This window comes from Salminus brasiliensis, chromosome 13 (genome assembly GCF_030463535.1).
Source record: "Salminus brasiliensis chromosome 13, fSalBra1.hap2, whole genome shotgun sequence".
In the NCBI taxonomy this organism is placed as follows: Eukaryota; Metazoa; Chordata; class Actinopteri; order Characiformes; family Bryconidae; genus Salminus; species Salminus brasiliensis.
This window is the reverse complement of record NC_132890.1, coordinates 8726747-8752993: the sequence shown is the minus strand read 5'-3', so window position 1 is coordinate 8752993 and position 26247 is coordinate 8726747. Positions and strand designations below refer to the sequence as shown.

The following is a 26247-nucleotide window of genomic DNA, read 5'->3' as shown; positions in this document are numbered from 1 at the left end:
AAAGACAAGTGTCGCTACCCGCTGGCAGACAGGTGAGTATACACGGATTTTTAAAAATCTTTATTGTAATAATGCACATGTTTAATACTGCACTGCAAGGTAGTTACATTGTTACTGACGTAGCATCAGCTGGCCAGGGCCACCAAACAAAGCTGGTGTGTCGTAAGTGGCCTGTTAACTCCAGCATCAGCTCGCCAACTGATCAACACTCCGTAGCAGCAATGCTAGCATCTCTATTGTCTAAAACTCTGGAAATATACAGGTAGGTAGGCCTTCGCATCATTCTACCTTCCAAAAGTAACGAAAAAAGGTCCTAGAGAAGAGGTTAGACACTTAGCTCCATTCACCACCATCCACTGAGGACTTATTGTGGGCTCCCTCTGGCATTTCTGCAGTCATTTTTGATAAAACGGGGGAAACAGGAAGTGGCCAGACTCTCCGTGAGCATACTCTAGCTGAGAAATGTAGGCACTGAAAGTGGGGTGGTGGAGTAATATTGCAGAATTTTACACGAATATGACTCTTTTATGAGAGCTCCCATACACGCTCCACTAAAGCTACATAGTGCAGTTAGCAGCGTTGTGTAGAGTGTACAGTCAGTGTACCATCAACACAATCCTGAAACTGTCATTATAAGGCAAAAAAAGATAAACTATAAATATTTACAATAATTGAATAATCAAACAAGCAACAACCTCCACCCACCTCCACAGCGTTCATTGGTTCTACTTGGTGTACTTTAACACACTAAAGGGGACCTGCCTTCTTGCAAGTTATGGCTTCACTGGGAGTTAATGGCAAATGCAAGCTCTGCACAGTCCAGTTTCTGACCAATTTATCAAGCTGCTAAGATCCAGCCAAGTTCTCACCATTGTTCCTTTAACGTTATTCATCATTGGGCGTTACATTAAAACGAATGTTAAGCCAGACAAAGTTTCGCTTACCTAAGAGTAGCTTGTTCATTTTGACACAATGAATGTGAAAGTGGTCCTCAGTATGCAACAGTTTAATCCAAAACCTTTTAACCTTTTTAGTTGAGATGAAATTAAAACACCTGCCTCCAGATGTTCAGGATGGCACCTGTCTGAATTGCAGGTCTGGTCTGAGGAGTGCTGTTAAGAGCTTTTTCCCTTTACCTTGATGAAGAACTACTTATAGACAGCTGCTAAGTAGAGCAGGGTCCAAGCTGCCAACTGTTCAATCAAGTGAAGTATTTCTAAATTCAATTAAAATTAAAGTTCTGAGGTTCAGGAAAGACTCCCACAGGGAATGTCTTGGGGTTTTCTGGGGGTTATTCTAAGGCCATTCCATCCAAAAATAAATAAATAAATAAAAAGATCATGCTGATCCTTAATCTCATCCCTGTGTTCGGATCATACCTCCACTTCCCAGAGTGCTTTGGAACTGGTGGCAGAGGTGGCAGACTGGCGGAGGGTCGTCCTCAGGAAAATGTGCTGCTGGTCCTTGTAGTCATCACAGGTCAGAAACTTCTCCTGCTCAGCATGGAACAACCTCACAACATCACCCTAAAAGGAAGAGAGAGGAGGGGGTTAATCTCTGTTGGGAGTTCATTTGATTCTGAACGTCTATAAATCAACAATAAGGAAACGTCTCACCCCTTTTAAGACATCATCCTTGTAGTCACTGAACTTCATGAAGAGAGTGACCTTCCAGCTGGTGTTACAGTTCACAGCGTTCACCTGTCACACACAAATCACACGTTTGGGGCCGTGGAAATACAGTGTGTACTCCACTGTTTGGAGTCAAGTACAGTATGTGATGACTGAGACATGCTGTTTACACAATGCCTAAGTGATAGGGTATAGGCTTCCATTACTCCTTAACGATCATTGGGCTCATAGCTCCTGTAAAACACTAAAGACATCAAACACATTTTGACTGAATAACTTTTGGAGCTTTATAAAGATGTTGTTTGGGGGGGAGGGGGGACCCTTGTATTGAAACAAATTGCGGATTTTGTGTATCGTCACTCCTATTGGTGGAGGGATCCATCAGCTATGCATCTGAATGTTTTCAGACCAAAAAATGTGTCTATCCCGAGAGCCGGTCAGGTCATATGATCCTCATGTTGTGAGTTGCTGCAGCTCTGCACATGGTCCCTCGGTCACAGGACCTCGGCCCATAGTTCCTTGACCCGCAGTGTCTCTTTCAACAGCTAGATGGCAATACGGACCTCACTCACGGCTTCCTGGATCATCAGGGGTTTTTTTTAATACCACTAATCGAAACGACCTATCGAGCTAAAAGGTGACAGGTGATGGGTATCTGCCCCCAAAACACTGGTCGGTCCATCTCTAGTTCCACCCCTAATAGGCCAACCATTGCTCAGTTCAGGCACTGGTCTCAGATGCACTGGGAGCACTTATTGTGTTTGCCTGATGTCACATACAAATCCACCTGGCCCTGAACGTTTCACTGTGGGGTGATGAATACGCGTGGAAGTGTGTATCTGACCTCGTTGCAGCCTGGGTTGTCCAGTAGTTCAATGTTGCTGGCATGGAGAGGCTGGCCAGCATTCACAGGCATCAGTACCACTTTGTCCCCAACCACCACCTAGTGCCACACACAAACACACACACACACAATTAATGCAATCCCCACCTCAGACCAAACAGGGAAGGTGGGCTCCACCTAAATGCCATTAGGACACATACAGTGATCTCAGACCCTGTGTGACATGCAGAAGCTGGCACTTGTGTTGAGTGACTGTCGCAACACAGAACAGGTTCAGGACATTTGAATGCATTCTGTCTCTCTGTGATATTACTGGAATGCTTTTGTTTAGCGCACACAGACCCGGAGTGACTGGGTGTGACTAGCTTGTTGCACCAGCAAGTCTTCTCACGAAGCCTCAGAGCAAGTCAGTCAGTCAGTCAGTTAGTCAGGCACACACATGTCAAAGCTGCAAAGATCTCTCAGCCCACAAAGTAATGAGTTTTTGAACGTGGGTGCAGAGCCTGCAGTAAGTGCCTTTTTACCTTGTGAATATTTATGGCCTGACAGTTCAGGTGGAACAGAATGCAAGGTAAGGAGATAAGACTTCCTGCAGTTCTGCTATACCTACAGACATTAGCACATTTTAAAGGGCCTATATCTTAAATACTTTTTCCCTTTAATCCACTGTGACATTTTTTCACCGCAGTTCATTTATGCGTGGTCATTTTCCTTTTTCCAACCTTTCTTCATTTCTCGGAACGGGCTGTTTTTATTTTTTGGGTGACTGTGCCTTTAAGACTGATAATGACCTCTCTTTAGATTGGCTGCTCTATATTGTGCAACACCAATAGGCAGTGTGTTGGTTTTTGTCACATCAGCAAACTAATGAATCCAAAAGGGCTGTTATCTGTGAAACAATAGTTGGCTGGGAGCCAACGACGTGAAACAGGCAGGGCTAAGCTCCTGCAGGTTGAACAGCCGCTTATATCTAAATGGGGAGCTTACCCTGACGTCACAAATCCAGCAAATTAAAAATGGGCTGTCCTTGCAGCTTACAGCATACAGTTAGGCCTCCGCCCGAAGAGATCTGTCCATAAGCATACTAGCTCACGTCCACCGTAGCTCTAAAGCTACATGGGGAGGTGTCTGTAGTTCCTCAGCGATTTTAGTCCTGCCCGAACTTGCCAGGTCAGTCATGTTTACGGACTGTGCGCTCCTGCATCAGTCAAGATAATCTCAGGTTATATTAAGCCTGTGTGAATCGGCAGTACGGAGGAACCTGACAAGCCACTGAGTTTCACTGTGTATGACACAGATACCTCAGGCTGTGGCAAACCTCAGTCAATCCTCTGAGACTTGAAGCTTCCTGCAGTTTTAGGCAAGTCAATATTAGCATAGCCTATAGCCTACATTTGTGTTATGAACATGTAGCTGCTAAGTTTCAAACAAGAATTTCGTCATTTCTATAAGTGGGTTTTAAGATTGGTTATCGACACGTTCGACACATGATCATCGATAAGGGGAAAAGATGGTTCCAGTGGTGTTGGTTTCATCGCCTCGTAATTGCTAGATGCCATGTTGCTTATATCTTGATTAATGCTCCTCTTAGTGGAAAACTCTAAGCTCAACCCTAAGGAAACCATCCATCTTGCTGTCAGATACCACAGGACATCTTCAGAGGTCTTGCGGAGACCCTCAGTCTATCTGAGTATTCTCTGTTTATTTTTACCCATACATCATATCGGAATCTCCTTCAGCCTTCAAACCTGAGCTGGCATTTAACTGCTGTTAGTTTTGGTGTGTTAAGGGGTTAAGAACAGTGGTCAGTCACTATCGGCCGGTCCTCGAGATTTTCATATTGATACTGGAAAAATGGAAGTGGTATTGCGCCATCTCTAGTCGCTGTTCCAACAGGTAGCATACAACATGTGTCTGAGGCAGGCAAAAGCTACCAAACAAGGCATGAGGAAGTCGAAAATCACAGTGTGTGAACATGCGAATGGAGTGCTGTGTTGACCCAAGGCTCACTCTCTCCACCACTCGGCATACAAACCCGCTGCCTAGATCAACAAGCGCGCCGCTGAGAGGAAGACGACCATGACAACCTCTGAAATCACAGCCCATCGCTGTCTATCAACAGTTAAACAAATAGCATCAGTGGGGGTGTAAAGGTTACAGCTGTAGTTATAGCTATACTCCGGCCATTAATGACTTTATGAATGCCATGACTGACAGCACTGCACTTCAGCCTGGCTGAAAGAACAGGCATGATCACACAGTAAATGGTAAAGTTGAAGTTCACATGCAGGGTAACATGCGGCACAGTTGTCCTGTGTAGTGAGCACAACACTAGAAACACAGACACATATGTATATCCACCAATCAGCCAGAACATTAAAAACAGCCTAATATTGCGTAGGCCACCAAAACAGCTCATGCGGACTGCGCTGACCAATCACTCATCTGTGAGCCCTGGGTGCCCATTACCCTGTCGCCGGTTTACCAGTTGTCTTTCTTTGGACCAGTTTTGGTAGGTACTGACCTACTGCAGACCAGGTTCACCCCACATGACCTGCCTGATGTTTTGAAATTGCTCTGACCCAGTCCAGCTGTCTAGTCATCACAAAGACTGTTCACTTGCTGCCTAATATATAGATCACACCAGAACCACATAATCAATGACATCCACTTCACCGGTGGGTGGTTTTAATGTTATGGCTGATCAGTGTGTATACGTACATCATCATGCACTGCAATCAGTAGATATACCTTCAGACTTTGGCCGCTGAGACGTCAACAGGAGAAAGCAGAAGGGTTAAAATGGCTTCATCATCATGTTAATGTCATGTTAATCAGTCATAGACATGCTGCTGTAGGTTCGATCACAGAATGTACATATGCACCACTGTGCTGAGCGGTTTACCTCAGCGGGGAGTGTCTGCCTGTGAAATACTCTAGAACACTAAAGTCAACGCGAATTCCCATAAACACAGTAGTCCGTTGACTCCTCTGTGATTTCCAGAGAACTCCAGCAGCTCACCTGAACTGCTTTAATGAGGGACTGATTAGATGAAGTAGGTGCTGGATATACTGAATATACTGAACTTCCTCAAGTGGAGCTTTGGAAATGTTAAGGCTGACACACTCTCAGAATCACTACGTATTATTATTTATACTGATGTTCATGTTTTTCCAATCAAGCAAATAAATTCTCACTGCTCAGATAAATGGATCAATAGCTTTACGTTTTTCTCAGATTTACCCAGTTTACCCAATACTGTTCACGTATTACACTAGCCTGTATTAGAGAGAGAGAGAGAGAGAGAGAGAGAGAGAAAGAAAGAGAGAGAGAGAGGAGACAGTGACTGAGGGAGAAAGGAAAAGAAAGGAAAAGAGGAGGATGAATGAAATCCTGGGAGAGAGCGAGAGAGAGCAAAGAGAAAGAGGATGGAAAGAAAGAAGGGCGAGTGAAAAAGGAAGAGTAAGTGATAAAGAGGAGGAGGAGGAGGAGGGAGAGAGAGAGAGAGAGAGAGAGAGAGAGAAAAAAGAAAGAATGAAAGGAGGTTAGTGAGAGATAGAGATGGGTGAGAGAAAGAGGTATGGAGAGAAAGGAAAGATAAAGAGTGATAAAAAGAGAGAGAGAGAGAGAGAGAGAGAGAGACAGACTCTTAGTTGGGGATTCTGAACATCGCTGAACAAGAATAAGGGTAGAGAGAGATATAGAGAGAGCAAGGTGAGAGAGAGGAAGACATTGCTTATTTAACAAAAACTAGGCCAAAAACCTTAATGAACTAAAGCAGCATTTTGAGTAAGAGTGGGACAAAACTCCTCCAGAACGATGTCAGAGACAGAGATACATAGAGAGTCACTCAGAAAACCATTACTTGCACTTAGTATTTCAACACATAAAACCATAGAATTCAAAGAGGGCGTACTGTAGTATATAGAGGTATATAAAGGGTGTACAGTAGTATATAGTTTATAGTAGAGTTGAGTACAGTTAGTGCTGTGAGTGCAGTACAGTACAGGTCTTACATTGTCTCCCTCACTGCGGAGCTTCCAGAAAGGCTGGATGTAGAACCAGGAGCCCTCGTTGCCAGACGGGTCGAGAGACACCCGCATAGCATTCTTCTCCAACAGAGCCGGCAGACGCTTATTCACTGTCAGGTACTTATTACTCTTTATGTGCAGCAGCTGAAACACACACACACACACACATATCATACACACAATCTTAAGATGAGAGAACTGAACATGAAATAAAAATTAAATGATTTAAAAGTTTAGCTCCGCCCAGAAACAAGATTACTTTAGGTTAGACTGTAATACAGTGATCCAGCGTCTCTGAAGTGTAAATCTGAGCTGATCAGTAAGCTTAAATGACTGCAGAGGGATGACCTGACTTCTCATAAACACCAACACCTATTCTTTCATTATCTAAGGGTAAGGGAAGCAGGCTTGGGGCTAGAAGGCTGCTGGTTCAACTCCCTGGATCTCCATCCTCAGAATTCACAGCTGAGGAATCCTTTGAGCAAGACACCTAAAGGCCCTTTTATTCAAAGTCCATTTTTAATATAAATAAATAAATAAATAGATAAATAAAAAAATCTAACAAATGAGCATCAAGATGGCGGCACAACAGCTTATCTTGTTCGTAGCAGAGCATAAAGCTTACATGACAAACAACAACACTGACTTAAAAAATACAGAGGTTAAAGAAAATATATGGCAGAGCAGAGCTGAAAGCCTGGGGAATGGTGGGGAGTCCTTTTAAGCCCAGTACAGCCTGTCTAGGTGCATCCTCGTCTGATCAAGCCCACAAAGAACTACAAACTATAGCTTCCTTTGCTAATGAGCGCTCATATGGAGGAGGGAAGTGAGAGAGAGCATAAGCGGTCAGGAAAGAGTGGGAATTTAACGTAGGAGTTTCTAGCCCCGATGGCAAAAACATGGCAGACGTGTTCATACGCTCTGTATGAAGCGGCCCTAACCCTTAATTTCTGTGGCTACCCACCGTTCCAAGGGTGTGACTGAACTGCCCGGTTCACTAGTTTGAGAGAGTGTGTGTGTGTGTGTGTGTTAAACTGGCCATAAACTGAGCTTTCCTTCCGCAAAGGGTGCTTTTTCCAATTAGCTCGTAGAAGCACACCAACAGGCATCTATTTGGCATACTGGCATCTATTGGTCTGCAAATCTTGGTTTCACACAAATAAAACATCCTAACGAGTGAACAACCAGCGAGGTGGCAAGAGCACAAACGCCTCAGCCCTGTAAATGGAACCAGTACAGACAGACGCTTGAAAGCCATGTTCTTTTTAAAGGAAGTAGAGAAAGGTTAGAACTAGCCGGCCCAAAGCTTTCTTTTGCGTCAAGTTAGAGCCATACATCAACCTGTCACAGAGCCGTTTCACCCTCTATCGCTCTCTCTCTCCTTCTCTCGCCATATCTCTCTCTCTCTCTGTCTCTCTCTCTCCCTCTCTCTGGGCAGCCTTGGCTACAGAGCACAAACAAACAGAATGTTCTAGCATGCTCAGAGGAACAGAATAGCGGGTTGATAAGCAGGAAGGCTGGGCTGCACCTGTATGACTTGGCTGTATTTGACCACTTCGCCAAGCAGCTTCTTGTTCTCCGTCTCATTCTGTTTCTGCTCCAGTTCTGCTGCATGCTGGGAAACGTAGGAGAGAAGCAAAACAGCCATGAAATCAGAGGGGGCGTAAATTGAGGTACAGAGATGACAGAGCTGCAGCTGAAGTTTTCATTCCCTCCATACAAATAATAACAGAAAATGTATATTTTTCATGGTTTCTGGCTGCATTCAGGGCAAATTCAAACCAAAAGAAATTTGATTAGTAATGATTAGTCTACGTCCAGCTTGGAAATCTGATACATGGTCATTTACATATACATGCATTTGGATATAATATGCACACATCAGCCACAACATTAGTACCACCTGCCTAATACTGAGTAGGTCCCCCTTGCGCCGCCACAACAGATCTGACCAATCGAGGCATTCAAGAACTCTGAAGGAGTCTTGTGGCATCCTATCCTATCATTACACTGTGGACATTAAGGAAAGTTGTGAGGTGGGGCCTCCATGGGCTGCACCAATGAGCCTTAGGTGTCCATGATCCTGATGTTGATTCACAGGTTGCCTTTTCCTGGAGCACTTCTGACCACTCCATACCAGAAAAAAAAAAAAAAAACACAAGATGCCTGCCTGACCCAATCAGACATCACCTTCAAATACTGATCCTTCATTTGCTGCATTATATATCCCACCCTTTAACAACAATCACTTTAGATGAAGACAATCAGATAATCAGAATGTTTTTCACTTCAGCTGTCAGTGGTGATAATGTTATGGCTGCTGATTGTTATACAAGGTCACAACATTATATACATATACACATATATCATATTTATGCAAACACACACACAAATGTATGGCATCTGTGACAACCCGGGCCGAGTTCATTTCAACCCAGGGGTGGTCATAATATTCTGATATGACTCCATATGTATTAATTGTAGGACCTACATTTAATTCATATGCTATACGCATATCATCACTGTCCTTTTTTACATTTTCACTTTCAGCAGAATTAAATCTGGCAGTGGTTCCCTATTTTGGACAAATTTAAGAGATGTTTCTGTCGCTGTCCCACAAAAATCATTACAATTCGCCCATTTCCTCCCCAATTGGAGGGTCTGGAGGGAAATGCCACATTAACTGGCTCCAATGCACCAGCCAACACAGACAGCCAGCACCGCAGCGAAGCGATGTGGAGAGAGAGCCCCATCTACCCACCCTGGAGAGAGTAAGGCCAATCGTGCTCTCTCTGGGCCTCGGCTGCTGATGGGTAGCAGTATGACCGGGATTCGAACCAGTGATCCCGCGCCGTAGTCCGCTGGACCACTCGGGCCCCGGGGATATATTTTTGCGGCACAGCAACATTTTGTTTGTGCAGAAATTCAATTTATTATATGTTAAAATATTTTTAAAATCTGAATATTGCCATTTATCAGATTTCCAGATGGGGTACAGGTGATCGCCCAAATCCTTTTTTATTTTTTTTTTGCTTGAAATTCTGATGTTTCATTTTACATCTATGGCATTCAGCTGACGCTCTTATTCAGAGTGACTTCCAGGGTTACTCATATTACAGAAGTGGGCCAATGTAGTGTTAGGAGTCTTGCCCATGGACTCTTATTGGTGTAACGCAGCACAGTCACCGAGGCCGGGAATCGAACCTCCCACATGGTGTGGTAGCTCACTGGCAGGTAGAGGTGTTATCTGTTGCACCACACCAACCATAACTTAATTTCTGAAATAATCAGAAGCCCATATGGAATATTTCTCTTGTTTTCTCTCTTATCTGATTTCTTGTATTTTACAATGCAATGCAAGTAAATCGAAGCTGGATCGCATATTTAAATGAAGTACCTGCAGTTTCTTGAAGAGGTCTCCCTCTGTATTGCCTCCTTGCTTTCCCTGTTTGGCCTTCCAGAACTGTTTCTGTGCTGAGTAGCGGTTCATAGGACACACCTTGAACAGGCAATCTGAGGGACAGAGAGGAAAAGCATGAGGCTTTTAAAACACACAGAAAAACAACAGAGTGCTTTGTTACATGGGCTACCAAAAAAAGAAGAGCATGCGGATCAGCATCATGTGATCTGTCGTAATTAGAAACTCAGTTTCAGACTAAAATTACATTCAGGAGTTACAGCATTCTTCACAGGCCTCAGGTGACAATGCTGCAGCGAAAGAATCATCCAGCTTCGCACATTTAGAAAGATGCAAGTAATGACTCTAGTAGTCGTAATGGGCAGCTAGTCTTTGTGAGGGGCTAGAGTATACGGTATGTATGTAAGCGTGACCTTACAGAACTGCTACCTATTATGACTGTAACTGGATAATCAGAATATTACTGCTGGATTTCATAAATATATGCATACACTAAAACACACTTGAGCTAAGATAAGACAATCCTTTATTAGTCCCACAGTGAGGAAATTCTCAGTGTCACAGCAGAAAAGGGATAGCAAGACACTCAGATGCAAAAACGTAGATAAATTACCAGTATATAAACAAATAAATAATAGAAGTAAAAAGCAATAACAGTATTATTTACTGATTATTTACAGGTAATTGCAAATGACTCTTAATTGCACATGTGGGGGGGGGGGGGGTGGTAACTGCACATTGTAATTAGCCGATATTCTCACAATACACAGTAACATTGCATGCATATTGCAGTCTTCTATAGGCCAACGTTGTGATGCCAATTTTACCAAACATGGAAACTTTTAAGGAAAAAAAAAACTTTGCAACTTTCAATTTTTGTCAAAAAGTGGAAAAACAGCAAAAATTAAGATGCAAGGTTTGTGTGTGACACTGACGATAAGCCTCTGAAAATGAACGGGGAATATGTCAATTGAGTGTGTCATTGTATTACTCTAAACAGCAGTCACAGGATCCAAAGCTAACGTAATAAAGGACTTACCTCTGAACTTCTTTGGTGGATTTGCCAGATCTCCTGCTTCTGGCTGAACCACACACCTATCATCCACCAACCTACAGGAACAACACACATGCGTTTAAACACATGACAGTCGATTAGGGATGTCCCGATACAATCGTGAAAAATGGGCTGCTAGTTAATTAACACTGATCTAATTCATTAAAAACTCTCAGTTTATATAATGGAACATTCTGGACACCACGATTCTTGTTTGTGAGCTGGGCAGACTAATGTTTGGCTCCCACTGAGAAGAAGTATAAGGGTTGGATAGGCAGCAGGGGTGTCTTTACCTCAGTTCTCCACACACACACACATACACATACAAACACACACACCTGAAAAGGGCTACAGCAGATGAAGTGACCCTTTATGCACAAAAGAGCAATGCTTCACATGAGGTCTCGGTTTCTTCTTCACAAGCATCACTGGAGCTATCAAGGATTCCCACAGCTACTACTATAAATTTAGCCATGTCTCTTCACTGCTGCGTTCTCTTCACTGGCTTCCCGTAGCTGCCTGCATCAGATTCAAAACCTTGACGCTGGCCTACAAAGCCAAGAACGGACCAGCCCCTCCGTACTTGATGGCAATGGTCAGAAGCCGATCCGCACCAAGAGCCCTTCCAGCTTCAAGTACGGCTCGGCTCGACCCACCATCCCTCAAAATCCACGGAAGACAAGCGTCCAGGCTTTTTTTCTGTCCTGGTACAGAAGTGGTGGAACGAACTTCCCCTGGGAGTCGTTCGCTGTCTTCAAACCCAGACTGAAGTCCCACCTCTTCAGAGAATACTTGGGCGAGTAGTAGAGTACTATGGTCTCCTTATTGACTTGTGTTTAGTAGTGTCTAAACTTAGAGATATCTTTGAATTATTAGTCTATTCAAACTAGCTGAGGTTTTCTTGAGTAAATAGTGAAGCACTTTTGTAAGTCGATCTGGATAAGAGCATCTGCTAAATGCCTTAAATGTAATTATACCATCACCAAGAGTACGCTTGAGCTCTCTGTAAAAGGGGCATGTTATTTGGCCACGCCCAATTCTCTGGTTTGCATCCTTGGTTTTCTTTTTCTTCCCGATCTGTGCTTTCTAATTGTGTCACCAAGAATATTAATGAGGCCTGTTACCTCTCTATTAATTCTGATCCATAAAGGTCACCGCAACACAATAACAAGACTGGAGAGGTCAAAACAAATTCATCAGTTATACTGTAGCTTGCATAAGTTGCATAAGAACCCCAGTCAAACATAAAAGATGACCTGATTTCCAAAGTCGAAATCCGTGACTAATTTATCTGGTTGTTCTTGTTCTTTGGTTCAGCAGAAGTGTACAAGCATTGAGACCTTGAGAGTTTAGTGTGCGTCTCACTGTGCAAACTGAAACCTCAGTGCCTGCTGCCACCAAAGCTTGCTGCAGGTCTTTTGCAGTCACTCGAGGGTTTTGGGCCACCTGCCTCCTCAGGAATCTGCTGGCAGCTGCGGTGACAGCTTCCGCGTTCGGTCACGTCCAGGTAGTGTAGCCAGTGATCCCTTTTCCTTCTTTGTGAAGGCAGTGATCTCTTCTCTGAACTTTTTTGGACAACTCTCTTGACTCGGCCATACTTTTAACATGCGATCAAACGTCACAGTCCACAACCCCAGAGACAGTCCAGGTATTATATATAGAGGCCGCTCATCTCAGTTCCTCCCGACATTTCTGGCGTCTGGGTGCCAAGACTGTGAGAGTCATTCAGCAAGCTCACCTCAGAGTTGTGTTAACAGCTTATATAAAGACCCTTTGTTTGCCTCCCTGATACCGCCAACATAATCAGCACAAGGGGGGAAAAAACACCACCCCAGAATATCACTACCTACACGGCCAGAGCCAGCAGAGCAGGCGGATGGTGACGGAGCGCTGTCTAATCACCCCACGCACATGGGCCTTGCTGTCTGAGAGAGCGCAGCCCTCATCGCAGACAGGCACACAACGGGAAATCACTCGTTCCTGTAAAGCCCTGATAAAGCGAAGGGGATTAACACAGACCACCGCAGCTGCCCCAACAGCTACAATTACACATCTTGACTCCGCACGACGAAGTCGCCTCACTTCAACAAGCTCAAAGCACAAGAAAACTCGCCCTTGGATGCAGGGAAGAGAATAGGCCAAATAAAGTCATGTGAGGAAAAAAAAGCCTAGTTTTGGCCAATCGCCAATGGAATTTCAACAATGAGGAGTTTGGCACCAAAATATCTGCTCTTTATTTTTGAAAAAGGTTCTGTGGTATAAAATGACCACTGTTGTGTTTTATGGACCATTTCATGTGACCCTGCCTGGTAAAGGACTCAAGCCTTGCCCTCAGAGCCTAGTTTTAGGATGTAAAGGGCCCAGAACCTCAAACATGGCTTCTCCTCCACGGTAGTGACGCTGGGAAAGGCCGGCAGCTGGCACGGTAGCATTGCTAATACTGCAGTAGCGATGCTAGGCGAGACCCACAGCCGGCAATGGCAGTGATGCTCCATGCTATCCATGCTATGGACTTACCGGCAAGACAAGACAACCATATTTATCATTAGTGTTGGACACAGATGGAATTTAACCTCCCTCTTTAACCCATCCATGCAGTGAACACACACACACACACACACATACGTGACCAGACACACACAGTGTGACAGTGAGCACATGTACCTGGAATAATGGGAAGCCATCGCTGCGGCGCCCGGGAAGCAGAGAGGGGGAAGGGCCTTGCTCAAGGTGCTCAACAGTGACAGCTTGCTGAGCCCACGTATCGAACCCTCAACCCCAACCCACTTCCCTTTACGATAATATTTTAAGCAAGGAGAACTAACCTCAGCTTACCTAAGATTACATCTCCTCTTGGCAGCACAGATACCTGTTAGCTTGAGTCCCCAGACTGTCAGTACTGTCAACATCTTTTCAGGCCAAACAAGCAGGTCTGTCGATCTGTCTTTCAGTCAGTCAGTCAGTCAGTCAGTCAGTGTTTAGTTATAGTTAATTTATCCCCCATCTCTTAATACTGTCAAAATGCAGATCACATGTTTGTATATTTAAACAGGCTAAAAAAGGCTTAAATGTAATACTGGGTGCAGAGCAGGCATTCTTCTACCATGTGATCTACCATGTGACTTCTACCATGTTCTACCAACAGTGTAAACCCACTTCCTCTCCAAATGTCATTCTAAAAATTGTGACTGTTGTCATGAATTTATGATGAATTCATTTCATATTAATGAAGGTTTAACTCATGTTACTCCTGCACTAGACAAAACCATTTACTTCCTGCCCTACTACGAGCACAAGAGAGGGGAATAAGCCACCGAAAATCGCCAAAGTGACCAAGACGCAACAGTTTCAGTGCATGGTTTCTGCACACTGGTCAACAGTGACCACAGAGCATGATCTGTGAAGATTGTCACTGCTTTTGACTGAACTTCACTATAAGCAAAAACAAATGACATCTGCATTTCAGAGAAATTGACTCATCGCCTGCGCACCTGTTACCATTAGCGGTCTGGTTGGGGTAACGCACTCTCTTTAAAGTACCATGTGACTCCCACCACCAGCAACAGGAAGACACCACAACACAAAAACAAGACTGGAGAGGTCAAAACAAATTCAACAGTCATACTGTGGCTTGCATACGTTTGGGCACTCCAGTCAAAAATAAATAAGGTGACCCAATTTCCAAAAGATGACATATGTCTAATAATTTTAATCCGGCCCAGTGGGTCTCAGCGGTCTGATGCGCTGACGCTATAGTCCAGGGGTTGGAAGTTCGAATCCCCAGCCATGCCGCTTTGCCATCAGGGGCCGGAGTCAGAGAGAGCACAATTGGCTTTTTTATTTTTTTTATCCCAGGTGGGTAGATGCTCTCTTTCCTCACTGGGCGCACAGGCAGCTGGTGCCGTGGTGCTGGGGATGCGGCACTTTCCTCAGAGCGTGTTGGCTGCCTGGCAATGCTGCTTCGGCAGCAATTCAAAAAATGGTGGTGGATGACCTCAAATGTATCTGAGGAGACATGTGTTAAGTCCTTACCCTCCTAGTGTCAGGAGCAGCGCTAGTGCTAGGGGGAGCTATGAACGGGTGGGTTAATAGGACTCATAAGAGGGTCATATTTGTGCAGATGTCGCTGCACAGTCGAACAGTGCGCCACCCCTCCACAGTTCTGCGAAATCTTTCTAAAGGTCAAATATGTGGTTTTATTGGTCTTTCTAGCAACCTTATCAGCAGTTCTGTTTTAAAATTTCCATGGTCTTCTAGACCTCAAGTTGACCTTTTCCTGTTAACTGCCATTCCTTAATCTCATTACGAACTGAGGAAACGGCGACCTGCAAACACTTCACTCTCTTCGCATTGCCCTCTCCTGCTTTGTGGGCATCAATTACTGTAATTTAAAGAGTACTAGGCAGCTGCTCAAAGGAGCGCATGGCTGCTGATTGCTGGGACGAGGTTGGAGGAGTCAGAGTATTCATAAAGCTTTAAAATTTGCATCATCTGGCCTTTCCTAATGATGACCATGAACAATACATAGCCCTCACAAGCTAATTAAGGTCTGAGAGTTTGGGTTTTTAGTTAAAAGAAATTATCTGACAGCTCAAATCTCTTGAGGAGCCTGAACTTGTGCATGAGCTCCCTTTATTTACCAGTCTACAATAAACTCCTCATAGCCTAACACAGAGCAGGGTTTTTTCCTTGCTTTAGCTCAACACAATCTCATGCCCTTGACTGATATTTGCCTACACACACACAGCTTATCCTGAAGTGCTCAGTCATCACCAGCCTACTATTGACCTACAAGCGAAGGCTATTCACCCGCAGTCCTCAGTACTCCAGAGGGGCAGTGATTTGTTTCAGTTGGGACACATTATACATTACAAGTGTGTCTAAATGTTTGTGGACATCCCTTCTAATGAATGCATTCAGCTACTGAAATACGTTGCTGCTGACAGAGATGTGCAAATGCACATACTCACACGGCTTGTCTAGTCCCTGTAGAGAAGTACTGCAAATAGAATAGCTGGAGCAGATAAACATGAACCTAATGGCAGGCATGGGCTAGAGGGGTATGAAGCCCCCCAGCATTGAGCTCTGGAGCAGTGGAACTGTGTTCTTTGGAATGATGGTGGTGCTCCATCCAATACTTTTGGCATGAGTTAAATTTGACTAGACCAGATGACTAGACCATGGTTAGAGAGGATTTTGGAGGAGCCGGTTTTATTTAAACCATTTAGTTTGGATTGCTCTTGATTGGTAAAGTGAGTGTTATTGCCATGGGGAGCTCCAACAAGCTAATGTTTTCCAGAGAAGAGCCCAATAATAACCAGGACCTCCGGAACAATGTGCAATGGCTCAAAAGAAAGATGAAATTCCTGGAATAGCCAAGTCAAAGCCCTCATCACACATCACACACAGCTGAAAGAATTGCAACATAACAACTACCCAAAACATTCCAGCATTTGGGGCTGCTTTGCTGCAGCAGAGCCTGGTAATCTCTCCATCATAGCATCCACTAAGAACTCTGAATTCTTCACTGTATCAGAGGGTGCATGAGGAACATGTGAGACCATCTGTCCAAAAATTAAAGCACTGCAGAGTTGGATCATGCAACATGACAATGACCCAAAACATTCCAGTAAATCCATGAGGAATAGCTCAAACAAAAGACATCCCCCAAGTCAAATCCTCAAACATCACACAGCTGAATGAATTCTGCAGGGAGAAGTAGAAAAAACTTTTTCCCAGTCGATGTTGGTTATTATTTTAGCCAAGAGGGAAAACATCAGCTATTAGGGCACAGGATGTCCTAACCTTTTACCTCCCAAAAATGTACACATTTAACTTATGTTTAAAAGTAATTTCTTCCTTTTTTTTTTTATTTGGTCAGTTATATAAGCTCCATCTATCAATATTGTTCAAAAAAAGCTCAAATGTCCATACGCTGTGTAAATATGTAAATATTCTATAGGAACACCAAGACGGCAGGTGTAGGTTCACTGGTGGACAATGGTTCAGCCAACCGTGGCCGGAAGTCCAAGAGTTAATAACCGACCTCACTCTCTCTTTAGGTGGGCAGGATGGCCAACTGTTCCCCACCCCCAGAATTTGACGCAACGCTAGCCAACGCAGGCCTCCAATGCGCCGCGTAAGCAACTCTACCCACAGCACTTCCTCAAATATTAAACAGGCCACATCAACACACAAAGAGATCCATATATTAATCCATAATGGAATAACTGGTCCTGCTGGTACAGAAAGATCACTCTATTGTTTGATTTGGCAAAGCTCAAAAACTTCCTCCTCTTCCTCTCTATCTGAGCTAGCATCTTAAGCAGAAACAAAAGATGGTAATAGGCTCTGTAATAGAGTGCTGGTTAGGGAAACAGGAAAAGTGCTAATACGCTCATAAATGACTAACAGTCTCCACTCACACTTTAAGCAGTGGAGCTTTGAAACCCATTAGGGCTGTACTTCACGGGACATGACCCAGCAGAACAGGTTAAATATGAACTAAATAAGGCCTGGCTGTGGTTTACAAACACGCTCATTACAGCTCCATTTACTTAACCATGGTGCAGAAAGGAGACAGACCTTATCAGGGTAAGAGTGGATGAGTGTTTCCCAAAGCTACAATTCCAGCATTATCATAACAACATATTAAGTTATGTTTTTCACTTTTACATAACTTGAATCTGGCAGTTGTCTTTTAAAGCAACGCTATGCAGTATTTTTACCTTCAAATAACAGCTTTAAAATCATTGTGTTGCTTACAGGAAGAATGGCTCTCTTAACTTTACTGCTACTCCAGGTCCAACACACCAAAAACTAAGTACTATGTAACTTTGGTGAAGCGAGCAGGACATAGCTAGCGAGAAATGTGTAATGCTCATTATGCTAAGTCAGTGTAAGATCCTTTAAAATACTACTCCTTCGCCTCAGTCCACGTTTATTTCTTTTCACCATTCTCTCCAGACTGTAAAGCCAGGGTTACACTATGCAAATTGTACCCCGGATTTAGCCCTGATTCTCATGCTGGTCATATACCAATGGCCTCATACCTTTCTAGCAATTTCACTGGTGCAGACAAATTTCCAATGCCAAAATTAAATCACTTGCTAATGTTCTGAAATGCGATCTCGTCATCTCGATCAGTGGTCAGGTGGTCAGGATAGCCTTCACTAGTCTTCACTCACGTCTTGATGTTCCGATAAAATCAACCATGCTTTAGTCCTTTAGTGTTTTAGTTTTTAGACTTGACTCATGCAAACTGTATCGTGAATATTCTAAATATCCAATAGCTGAGCTCTCTCCAGCACCAAACAGGAAGCACCTTGCTGTCCCCATTCGTTTAACACCAGGGTCGCGTCCACATCATTCTGTGGCGTCTTTTTTTTTTATTGGGGGCAGGGGGGTTTGGGGGTCCGAAAAAACTACTGCTCACACAAGTGCAGCTGTGGCCAACAGCTGCTCCTGTTTCAGCTCCATTGTTAAACAGTTACTCTTCTTGTACATTTCCGCTAGGAGCATGATGGGAAACAATCTCAAAAGGAATCTAGCTGCACTGTTGCAAATAGTGACTCTGCAAGTTTCGCAGCCTTTGCAAAGTCATCTGTGAGTAATGACACATTGTGTTCAGACGTAAGAGAGTGTCAGACCTTAGTCTGTTAAAAATCTTCAGAGGGGGTGTGGTTAACATCAGTCTGGCTGGCTGGTTGGTTCGTCAGTGATAACAGTAGTGTGTGGGGGCGCAGACCCTCATTTTTTGGCCTCCTGATCGTGTTTCAGACCAGTCAGTACATATCAATTGTCAGAAATTTTTGACTGAGCATGATCTAGTAGTGTATACTGGGCAGAGACTCAATCTGAACAGACTTTGCTGACTTTTGCAAAACCAAAAGTCATTTTGCTAACCAAAATAGAAGGTGTGAAAGGTCCTGCGAACCACCGTCCGAACCAAAGGACCAAAATTTGGTCCAACCAAACGAGGTGGTCTCGATCTGGATCAGCTGAACCATTTTTGGTTCGTTTGCAGTGTGAAAACACTTTTTTGGAGGGTTTGGACCTGGCAGAATTTGGCACAATGCTAGAAAAAAGGCAACTCACTGAGTTAACAGCACGTCCTTCTACAAACCAACCAATGTCAGGTATGAGAGATAGCCACGTCCTTTAGTGCACTCGTTAAACTGCAGTGTGCAACCAAAACAAACCGGACGACATGTACACATAGTGACAAAGACATGAACTTTAGATCTTAGATCCCGACCTTTAGGTGTGAAAACGCCCTTTAAGGAGACCCTATTGAGATGTTCTCCAAAAAAAAGTCAATGTAAGAAGCATTTCTATTAGTCCTTTATCATGAAATATAGACACAATTTAAAGCAGCATTATGTGAGAACTGGCATTTCTTTCTCCTGAGCTCCCATTAAGCCCTAGGTACCACAACTATGCAACTTTTAAAGTTGTAACAAATTATAGTAAGACTGGGTAAAAACGTTAAACACACACTAAACCCGTGTTTCCTAGGAGACACAGATTCATGCCACCATTTGCGCCGCTGACCCAAAACGAAAGAAAGGTGAAAAAGGCCTTTGGGTGGGAATGGAGTCAGCACGGTCTGAACACACTGCAGAGGGAGTTGGAGGTGAGCAGCACAAGTTCCACCTTAAATGGTGCAGCAGTAAAGAACGTGCACTAGTGCCAAAATGTGGCTGCTGCATCATTTAAGGTGGAATTTAAAATGAAATAAAAAATGACATTAAAACTTTTTCATTGGCTGTTAACTGGACTTGCAAAGTCTGGACCAAACAGGGTAGGTGTGTAAGCCCCCTAAAACACACAGCTTGATGTCGTCGCTGTCCAAAATATCCAAAATAGCCACCATTAGAGTTTAGATTTTCTGCCCGAGCTCGAGTCTGACCCGATGCAAACTCGGGCCAAGATTTCCCACCACTCTCCACGGACCCTGTTGGGTCAGGCTCAAGAAAATGGTCTGTGAAGTGGGCATACTATTTTTTGTTTTATATAAAGCTATGACGTGATAATCACAACATAGCAAAGTAAGAAATCACACTGTGCTCATAATAAAGCTGCACAAAGCTACACACGTGAGCCCCTCCACTATCCGAATTACACTTGACCTGCAGCGCTGTGTGTAGCCAGCAGGACGGGCCCAGCGTCAACCTGCCCTGGAATCCTTCAGCCAGCTAAACGTTGCCTCGTTCCCAATTTATTTTTGATCTTAGGTTGTTTTTGAATTGTAGTCAGTTTTAGTGCTCTACCTACTAAAAATGTCAGGTTTAAATCAGGCTCTGGCTCATAATGACAAAAACGTTTATGGGGTGGGTCGGGTCTGGCTCTGACAGAACATGCACAGGCGCAAGCTTACAAGCACAGGGTCGGGTTTGGGTCAGTTCTAAGCTCTAACCACTTTACAGGAGAAGGAAAAACCTTAACTTTCAATGGAAGCCAATGTAAATTGGAATTATTTTTATTGGCCCATTTGTCAGGAAATTTGGACAAAATGTGGAGTCACATTATGTCTCAAAAATGGAGATACAAGGTTTTTGCCTGACATCGAGATTATGCTCTACATGCAGTGAGGAATGATCTGGTTATATCTGTAGTCCTGAGACACAATACTACAGCAAGCACGATAAACATCTTGAAGGATAGGTCATGATTCCCACCAGGCGAGACAGGAATCCTCAGCACTGCAAATACTTTTCCGTAAATTCTGTGGAAGTCTTAATCTCAATCTGATATCAGTGCAGCGACACACTGAGGCTGGCTCACAGTACACACAGCCACTGTATGATCTAGGAGCACAATCTTACGGGAGTGACTGTGACTGATGAACAGCATGAACGTCTTCCACATCTCCAAATCTAGGCCTTTTTCAGGGTCTGCTCTAGGTTCACTCACTCAACAGCCAGCATTCGACCATCCACATTAGTCAGTCAGCAGGAAACGCCAAACTGCTTAATTCTGCAGCCACAAAGCAGCCGACGCAACTGGTGCAGTCATGCTGCAACCTGCAAACTCCAAAACTGTAGCGTCTCATTTGAAGTATGAGTCATGGCACGGCACAGGAACACAGGATTTGAACGTTCAGCACAGACTGGAATACATGCCTAAATGTGCCCAATCGCTTCAGTGTGAACACACTCAGCTGGAGACGACCCATACATGACTCCAAATTTCATAGGTTTCAACGTTTACCACAAACTTACCACACCCTATTAACCTAAACAAGGGCTGTCGAGCCCTCAAGAAGCTCAGAGATCTGGGTGTACAAGCCATAGTTTCGTAATATCTGCACTATATAGGGAGCAGGAAGCAAACTGAGATTTAGCCAAGGCCTTCCGAAGGCAAACATTAGTTAGGGTTAAGGGTTAGGGACCTCTAGGAGCAGGGATGGTGACCACTGCGGCCCTGGACAGTTGAGATCCACCACATCTGGCAGTATTATTCAGATGCCTCTGAAGACCTTAACTACCTGGATCAGGTGTGTTAGATCAGGCTGAGGCTAGACTCCTAGCCAGCCCCCACTGAGCAGCTCTGGAGACCCACTGCCCTGACTCCACTGATTTAACTCAAATGAAGGGCTTGATTATTAGTGGATGACTTGGTTGGACCATGCGTTGGGGCAATAGATTGGCCGGTGGGTTCTTCAGATTTAACACTGGTTAAGAAAACCCTCGCTATGGACCTGTGCTGTGGTTCCCAACCCTTCCACTCCTTCAGTTCCCAGAGCATGGTACCTTCCATCAGTCTACACCTCATCTGGTTCAACCAATTGCTGCCTTCAGCTGTCCTTGATTGACTGACTGAATGGGTGTGTTAGATGTGGGTTGGAGGAAGGTGACCTGGGGACCTGTCCAGTCTAGTGCTGGTGGGCTGGTGACACTGTGCAGCCCTACAGGAACCAGAATGGAGTTTCCAGCAGGTCTTCAGCACACTGTTAGAAGCTGCTAGAGCAGCTGAGGAGGTGAGTAGACCACAAGCGGCTTCACACCACCAGACACATCTGAAAGGTCATAAAGTGATTCTTAGAGCAATGTGTGTAAACAAATAGGCAGGTTTCTTTTGCTTTGCATCCCTGTTATGTGATTTGAATGGCGTTCAGTGCTCAGTCAGCTCGGTCAGCTCAGTCGCGCCTCAGGCCCACTTCCTTCTTCCAGGCGAAACCAGATGCTACAGACTGACTGCGGCTCCTCTGAAACGACTCTAGACACGTCTGAAAAGAAGTCTGGACATCTCACGTCGTGTTAGAAAGCCATTGAAAGTGAGAACATACCCCAGTGTGCTGATAAATCCATTGACCGTGCCCTCCGCGTACAGAGACACGATGTCCCCAATGTGAAGGAAACTAGACCTGTGTTCTGACATGCTTCCAGAAGTTCAGGAGAACCTAGAAGAGGCAAGTCCTGCAGGAGAGCCAACACGCAGCAGCACTCCCAGCTCGCTGAAACTCTGTCCCCCGGTCGAGTCAAAGGCTCAGTCCATTTGGCAGAAGGTGGACGTGTGCTGTCAGACAGGAAAACATGGTCTCTCTCTCTCTGTGTGTGTGTGTGTGTGTGTGTGTCTTTCTCGGCAGATCAGCCCAGCTGGAAGCTCTGCAGCTCTGCAGCTCTACAGCTCTGCTCTATAGTTGGTGTTCAGTGGCGGTTCCTCAGCTGGCGCTTTTCAGCATGTTTCAAAGTTCTTCCTGTGAGACACACGGAGCTGTTTTCTCCCCAGTTCAGCGGCGGCAGCAGCGGCAGCACTATGGGGGAGGAGACTCTGCCTCTCAGGGCTGAACAGCCTCTGCCGTGAAATGTAGGAAGTGATGAGGCAGTCCGCTGCTGCTGCGGTATGCGAGTCAAGTCTGAACTTCGGTAGAGGGTGCAGGAGACAGCTGAGCCACAACAATTAGGCAAGCAGTTGTCCACTAACACCAGACTTCCCTGGAAATGTGTTTCCCCCAGTCCTGGAATGTGAGGCAGAGCCACGGGGGCTGTAGCTGGGCTAGTGCTGCTCTGGCTTGTGGACAGATGGCCTCCAGCAAACATGTCTTATGTCATATCCAAATGTTTGTGGACACCCCTTCTTCTAATGAATGTGTTTAGCTACTTTAAGGGGCACACACTGCTGACTGCAATGTTGTCTGGTCTCTGTAGAGAAGTATACCAGGCAATACCAGGCAATACCAGGCGTGGGCTAGAAGCGTGTAAAGCCCCCCTGCATTGTTTGGTGCTCCATCTGATACTGTTGGGAGTTGGGAGTTGGGGGTGGTGATCATCCAACATCCTAAAGGTAAAGGTGCACGTAGTTGTCACTGCACAGCAAAATGTGTCCTCTGCATTTAACCCATCTGTGGTAGTGAACACACACACACACACACACACACACACTAGTGAGCTAGGGGCAGTGAGTACACACACACCCAGAGTGGTGGGCAGCCAACTCCAGCGCCCGGGGAGCAGAGAGGGTAAAGGGCCTTGCTCAAGGGCCCAACAGTGAGCCACCACTGCCCCTGACTTCCCCAATGCTCTTGTCACTTGATGCAATCAATTCCTCACAGCAATGCTTCTCCAAACTGTAGTAGAAAGCCTTCTTCCCTGGTCAGTAGAAACTCAAAGTTACTCCAATAAAAGCAGGATAACCTCTTTATTATTATTATTATTATTATTATTATTATTAATAAAGGTGCACATATTTGTCACTGTTCAGTGAAATGTGTCCTCCGCATTTAACCCATCTGTGGTAGTGAACACACACACACTCACACACACACTAGTGAGCTAGGGGCAGTGAGTACACACACACCCAGAGCGGTGGGCAGCCAACTCCAGCGCCCGGGGAGCAGAGAGGGTAAGGGCCTTGCTGAAGGGCCCAACAGTGGCAGCTTGCCGAGCCCGGGAATGGAACCCACAACCCTGTTATCGATGGCCCGGCGCTCTAACCGCTGAGCCACCACTGCCCCTATTATTATTATTATTATTAATACCCTAGATTTTGAAAGAGAGTGTGAATGAGCATATGTCCAAATACTTTTGTCCATTTAGTGTAGCAGTCATTGGTTTATTAACAATGAAGGCTAGCTTTCACTGTGTTTGTGATGTACTATAAAGCTCGCAACTTGACGTCCTATCTGTGTGGCTGTTATTGAACTCTCTACCATAATAATAGCCTGCTAGCTTGTCCTATCTCTGAGCTTCAGGGCTCTGAAATCAATGAGCCTGACGTTTGGGAAACACTAAAGGATTTACAGAGAGATTTGGGTATTACGGATTTGCATGAAGTGCTGAATAGTACATTCGGTCCCTGTCTGCAAGACCAAGTTCTAGGCTACTGAGAGGCTTTTAATACACTAATTGTATGTGTAGCGTCATGTATGTAAGTAGTGGAAAATGCCCTGGAAATGTCATGGAAAGTGTTTTCCTAAAAGGAGTGGACATCCTTTGTAGTAGGACGCTCAGTGATCAAACAGCCTCTTCGCTGATTAATTAAATAAAATTTATATTAATGCCACTTGCCGTATTTATTGCCGCTCTTTTTCAGGGATAAACAGCTGCTCTGATTTTCTACAGGTTTTGTTTATTTCATCCTTCATCTGTTCTATAAACTATTCATTCATTCTTTGGGGACAGGCCCTTAGATAGGCCTCAAGTGGGGCAGGCCTAAAGGGAACTCCTCTGTTTGCCCACCCTGAGCAAATAAACAGCATCGGCTTTTACAGCAAATCAAGTAACCAAGTAGATTTACCACAGCACTGCTGTAAAAATCACAGTGACCCTGTAACTGATTAGTAAGCCAATAACCAGCAAACACACTGATACTAGACAGCGTTTAGGCTCTTAAGGGGCTATGTGAACATTAGCTAGGGGACTAAGCTAATTGTTTTTAATTTTTTTTATTTAATCCTTATATTTTGCATGTTTGTAACTATATTTATTGTGTTATATTATAATGTTAGGGGTGTGTGTGTTTTTGTTGTTTTTTTTTTGTTTGTTTTTGTTTTTTTTTACTATTTTTGTGCTGTTTGTGTGACTTTCTGTCTGGGACTAATAAAGTCATCCATCCATCAATCTCAGTCCGTACTGTTTCATAGAAAACCTGTCACTAAGACCAACACATCACCTGTTCCTGGTGGATTTCAGTGTTTCAGTGTCCTAGTGTTTCAGCTTGGACTGCTTTGTAAACAAACCACAATTAGAGCAGCCAATCAGACCTGAAGTAATTTGCATATTTGAGTCTTAAAGGCACAGTAACAAACAACAGCATGTTTAATTCTGAGTGATTAATAGATTACAGGAAATAATAATAATATAAAACAATATATACCACCCACATATATTTCACACCTGTTAAAAGTGAGAAACAGAAAAATGCAGTGGACCAGTTTGTGTGCAACGTCATCTCAGACATGCGCGCGCAGCCAGGGGGCAGCACTCAGCAGGCTTCACGCTGGAAAGCATGAAGGAACCTGGGAAGAACCGCAGTGGAGATGGACTGAAAATCTTTAATATTCCGAGGGGATCACAACCCTTTGCCAAAAATCATAGGAAAAAAAAATAAACAAACAGACCCAACTCTGACACTGTATTTTATTATAGAGTCAATAAGGGTTCATAAACAGCCCGAAATCTACGCTGATTACAGCAGTTGACTAACGTTACAGTCTATATCGCGCTTTGTAAACAGGAAACTCGTAAATACAGTACAATACAATGTAATGTAGGATCAGTGCCCTTTAAAGTGTCACTTTCATTTCCCCATAAGTTCAGCATCGTCCAAAACACATGCGCACACTGCCATCTACTGCCCAGCCAGAAAACAGCAGCAGAACCACGTGGTTTCCGGATGGCACAGACTGCACCTGATCACGCCTTTATTCCTCAGCTTGAACCCTTTGCTATGTCCGAAGGGTGGTCACGACTTAAACGTGATCAGAGCTTAATTTAAAAAAATAATTTAAGATAATGTAAGATAATCAACAACCATAATATTTTATTTTTATTTTTTTCTTCAGCAACACTGTACTTTATGGGCTAGGGTGGCCCAGACAACCAATAAACAGGATGTATTGGACCAATAGATGGATAGACTACAGGATAGTACACAAAGGGGTCACATAGGTTACTTTTTACTATCTGGGACCATGTGTAACATCCCACTCAGCCTAATTATTATATATAATATAATAAATGTAATATATAATATAAAGGTGCACATATTTGACACTGTACAGCGAAATGTGTCCTCCACATTTAACCCATCTGTGGTAGTGAAC

The 26247-nt window shown here is 44.2% G+C and overlaps 1 protein-coding gene across 2 annotated transcripts in view; it reads right to left on the bottom strand.

Moving 5' to 3' along the window:
* The window catches only part of itpr2 (inositol 1,4,5-trisphosphate receptor, type 2), a 108546-nt gene extending 85815 nt beyond the window's left edge, over positions 1–22731 (bottom strand). For both annotated transcript variants that reach the window (XM_072695630.1, XM_072695631.1), the window contains exons 1-8: positions 22270–22731; positions 10965–11035; positions 9905–10020; positions 8036–8122; positions 6493–6651; positions 2476–2574; positions 1617–1700; positions 1380–1526 (exon numbers count right to left, since the gene is read on the bottom strand). In XM_072695630.1, coding sequence (XP_072551731.1) covers positions 1380–1526; positions 1617–1700; positions 2476–2574; positions 6493–6651; positions 8036–8122; positions 9905–10020; positions 10965–11035; positions 22270–22361 — 855 coding nt within the window. In that variant the 5' untranslated portion in view covers positions 22362–22731. The remainder of the gene's footprint in view (positions 1–1379; positions 1527–1616; positions 1701–2475; positions 2575–6492; positions 6652–8035; positions 8123–9904; positions 10021–10964; positions 11036–22269) is intronic.
* Positions 22732–26247: the final 3516 nt, after the last annotated feature.